The sequence below is a fragment of the Pundamilia nyererei genome, unplaced genomic scaffold (genome assembly GCF_000239375.1).
Source record: "Pundamilia nyererei isolate P.nyererei 1_Seehausen unplaced genomic scaffold, PunNye1.0 scaffold00010, whole genome shotgun sequence".
NCBI lineage: Eukaryota > Metazoa > Chordata > Actinopteri > Cichliformes > Cichlidae > Pundamilia > Pundamilia nyererei.
The window spans coordinates 2,198,559-2,202,246 of NW_005187411.1; the positions used below are offsets into that span (position 1 = coordinate 2,198,559).

At 39.0% G+C, this 3,688-nt stretch overlaps 1 protein-coding gene across 1 annotated transcript; it reads right to left on the reverse strand.

Moving 5' to 3' along the window:
• Positions 1-2,786: 2,786 nt before the first annotated feature.
• Positions 2,787-3,682, reverse strand: LOC106456099 (B2 bradykinin receptor-like). Its single transcript, XM_013908412.1, has one exon. It carries the CDS (start codon positions 3,583-3,585, stop codon positions 2,902-2,904), a length of 684 nt encoding a protein of 227 aa, XP_013763866.1. The 5' UTR covers positions 3,586-3,682; the 3' UTR covers positions 2,787-2,901.
• Between the last annotated feature and the right edge of the window lie 6 nt (positions 3,683-3,688).

A 3,688-nucleotide genomic window follows, 5' to 3' on the forward strand; every position in this document is an offset into this window, starting at 1 on the left:
ACACTTAATGCAACTTAACTCTGACCATGAAACCACAGCCACACAGCAGTCACACACCGCACTTTACTTTGAATTCACCACAGTTCCCTCTGAACTGGCCCCTGCAGGGCCAGCTGGATACTGAAGTTCTGCAACCACAACTTGTGGACACCTGCAGTTGTCATGGTGCTGTGCCACAAAACATAAATATAAGAAATTAATAAATAAAAACGCCAGCCCACTTTAACCGTTGATTATGGCATGCAGCGTTCCCCTTTTCATCTCTTTGTGTGCCACATACCCTGTTGATTAATAGGTGAACAGGACTGCCTTTCATGTGTTACTGTTTAGGCTTTAATCTGTTTCCTGTTCGAAGGCCCACAGTGACCTAAAAATAACTGCCTTCAAATCTGTTAAAACCAAAAGTAATGAGCCTGTTGTGAACATGTAAAAAGTGAAAGAACAGAAATTTGTTTAAAAATGTAAGGAGTAAAAAGCGGTCAGAAAAATAAATACTCAAGTGAAGTACAGCCTCCTGAAAATTTAAGTACAGTAATGAAATATTTTGTTCTTCGTTACTTCCCACCTCTGGATATTGCAATGTGCACTCTTGAGACAAAGCAGGCATGGACAGCCCACTAACCACATATCTTGCATAGAGAGCTGGTTCCTGCTTACCAAATAAAGGCTTGTTGGAGTTGCTGCTGTCCAGTGTATAAAACTCATGCCATCTCTGATTTGTGGCCAGATCTGCTCTAAATGTCCCATGTAGTGCAACACAGACATTTAACTCATTCACTGCCAGCCATTGGCAGTGAATGAGTTAAACCCATTGACTCATTCACTGCAATTGACGGCTATAGACGTCAATGGCAGTGAATGAGTTAACTGTTGCAAAATTTAGGAAGTGCATTTTATTTAAAATGTTTTGGTGGTTTCTAATAGAATTTGACATTGCACAGATATAAAGTAACTGCAGACCGCTTATAAATCTGCAAAATGTTAATTTTTCCTACTCAAGCTTTAATTCCATACTTTTTGCCCACATCTTCACTTGTAGTCGGTCACTGGCCCACCAGGGGGGGCTCATGCCACAGATTGAGAACAGCTACTTTTAGCAGCTCACTGAACCTGAAGTATAGAGGATACAGACTTGTTTTTAAAAAGTGTAAGACTCGTGATGGACAGCTTAAAGAAGCATTAAAAGTAACAAAGAACCACACCACAGGGGACAACAAGTCTGGAACGTTTTATTAATTTATTGTCTACAAGTGATTAATATTGAGTGTTACATTAAAAGTGCTGTGAAAAAGAGGTATGCATTTCAGTGTCCAGCAGTGATCTGTGATTTTAAACCATAAATAAACTACTTAAAGCATTGTTAATTGTATTTAAACTGTAAATTTAACCTCCTAGGACCTGGCGTCCACATATGTGGACATCACATTTTAGGGTTGTCTAGACCACAATACTACGTTTTTTTTCTCTACAAGGGCCCAATATCCACTTGTGAGGACATACTGCTACTGTTCTATCAAAATTTAAAGCGAATGTCCTCATATGTGGATCACATTGTTCTTAGAAATGAAAATCAGGTAAAAAAAAAAAATCACATAATTCTTTGTTTTTTTTTTTTTACAATCATCAGGTCCCAATCAGCCCAAAGAGAAATTAAAAATGCATGCCATGAAAGAGTTCAGGTCTTAGGAGGTTAAAACCCTTACATATATACACGCAGTTTCTTTTTGATGCAATGGGAATAGAAGCACAATACTTTAATATAATGCAAAGAAAAAAAATCCCTCTTTGAACTTTAAGTTCATCACTGAAACAATCCAAGTTGGTAGCAGTAAATCTGCATCATGCCACAGCACAGAGCACTCCAACTACATAACCATGCCCACAAGTGAAGTGGAAAATCTAACCATGCAAATATTATGTTAATAGTATAAACACTGTTAAACTGCTGCCGTCTCTTTTGCATATTTGTTTCATTATCTCAGCTTGTGTTTATCACATGTGCAATATAAAATAAAGGTGGGAATGCTATTCAATTATGAAGCAGGGTTATTATGGCATTAAATCTGAAATTGTGTCTAATAGATATCAATTAGAGGATGAGCAGTAGAATGGCACATTTGAAATTTGAGCCTCATATCCTGTCATGCTACGAATGTCAACAGGATGTCAAGAGAAAGCTATACTGGATCACTGGTTTTGAAGAACAACCACACCCTTACTTGCCATTGAATTTTAACTTCATTGAAATTTAGCACAAACGAAAGCTCAAATATGGCCTTAAATGTAATTATTTGCAATTATAGTTTTATAATTATATTTTTCAAAATGTGACATCTAAACAGATACGGGTTCATGGACGGTTGGTAAAACAAAACTTGTTTGAGGTATGAGGTAATGTCTCCTGTTATTCACTCCTCTGTCAGAGTCTGATGAAACATGGAACAAAGCCCAAGACAATAAAAAGGTCCTACTGTGACTTTTCTTCTAACAGTGTATTTTCATTCTTTAACTTCAGGAGAGTTGCATGAATCACATTTCAGACGACTTGCTTGTTATCTTTAGCCTTTCCTCCATGCCAGCTGTCTTCTGCATGCTACTTTCTCTTAGCCAAAGCCAGGAGTTATGTTCCAACTGGAGAAACGGTCAAAGAACGCTCAGACTTCACTACACCAAGCAGAGTCAGACTGACAGCCTTTCAGTATCACCTCTAGGAAATAAACATGTTATGGCTAAATATCCCTTTCTGAAGAAAAAGTAATGCATGCACAAACAAACAAACATTCAGATTACAAAAACAACATTTTTCTCCTTGCCTGAGTAAATAATTGTCCATTTAACTGGGTAAACCATCACAGCACACATCCAAAAGATCGCAGTCCCGCATATCACTTTGAGCTATGATCACAATTTAAAACTTGTCAGGCGTGTGGACAGTCGGCTGAAAGATGCTGTTCGAGTCTTGTTCCACAACATGAAGAGTTCCTTTGCTCGTTTCTGGAAAGTTTTCCCTACTAAGACATAGAGAATGGGGTTAAGGACACTATTGAAGAAGGCAAAGTACGTAGAGATCTGTTGGACGATGGTCAGTGTGATGTGACATTTCAGAATGCCAGTGTTTTGGAGCACATCTAGTATCTTTGTTACGTGGAATGGCACCCAGCAGATCAGGAATGCCAGGAGAACTGCCAGGATGAGAGTGGTGGCCTTCTGATCCGTTTTCTGAATGTTTAAAACCTCCATTAGCCTCTTTCTCAGAGTTTGAATAATTTTGACAGTGCAGAACAAAATAATGATAACAGGGACGATGAAGCTGAATGTTATGGTTGTCACCTCAGATGCCAGATATTGCTCTGGAAAAGTTAGGTTAAGTGAACAGTGAGTAAGATTTAACCGAGAGTTGAATTTTAACTTCCTGTAGATGAATATGGGGAGAGCAAAGACCAAGCCAAGACCCCACACAAACAGACATCCCAGTTTGGCATAAAACGGCCGGCGTATCCTCTCATGGGAAAGTGGGTGCACCAGTGCCACATAACGATCTATGCTAACCAGAACAAGGAAGTAAATGCTACAGAACGCATTCATGTAGATAACAGCTGATGTCACTTTGCACAGGCTTTCACTGAAAGGCCAGTCAAATCCCTTTCTTGTATATTCAGCCCAGAAGGGCAAACAGCACACCAGAGCA

Coding starts and splice junctions, on each gene's coding strand:
- LOC106456099 (XM_013908412.1), bottom strand. CDS start 3,585: ATGAATGCGTTCTGTAGCATTTACTTCCTTGTTCTGGTTAGCATAGAT.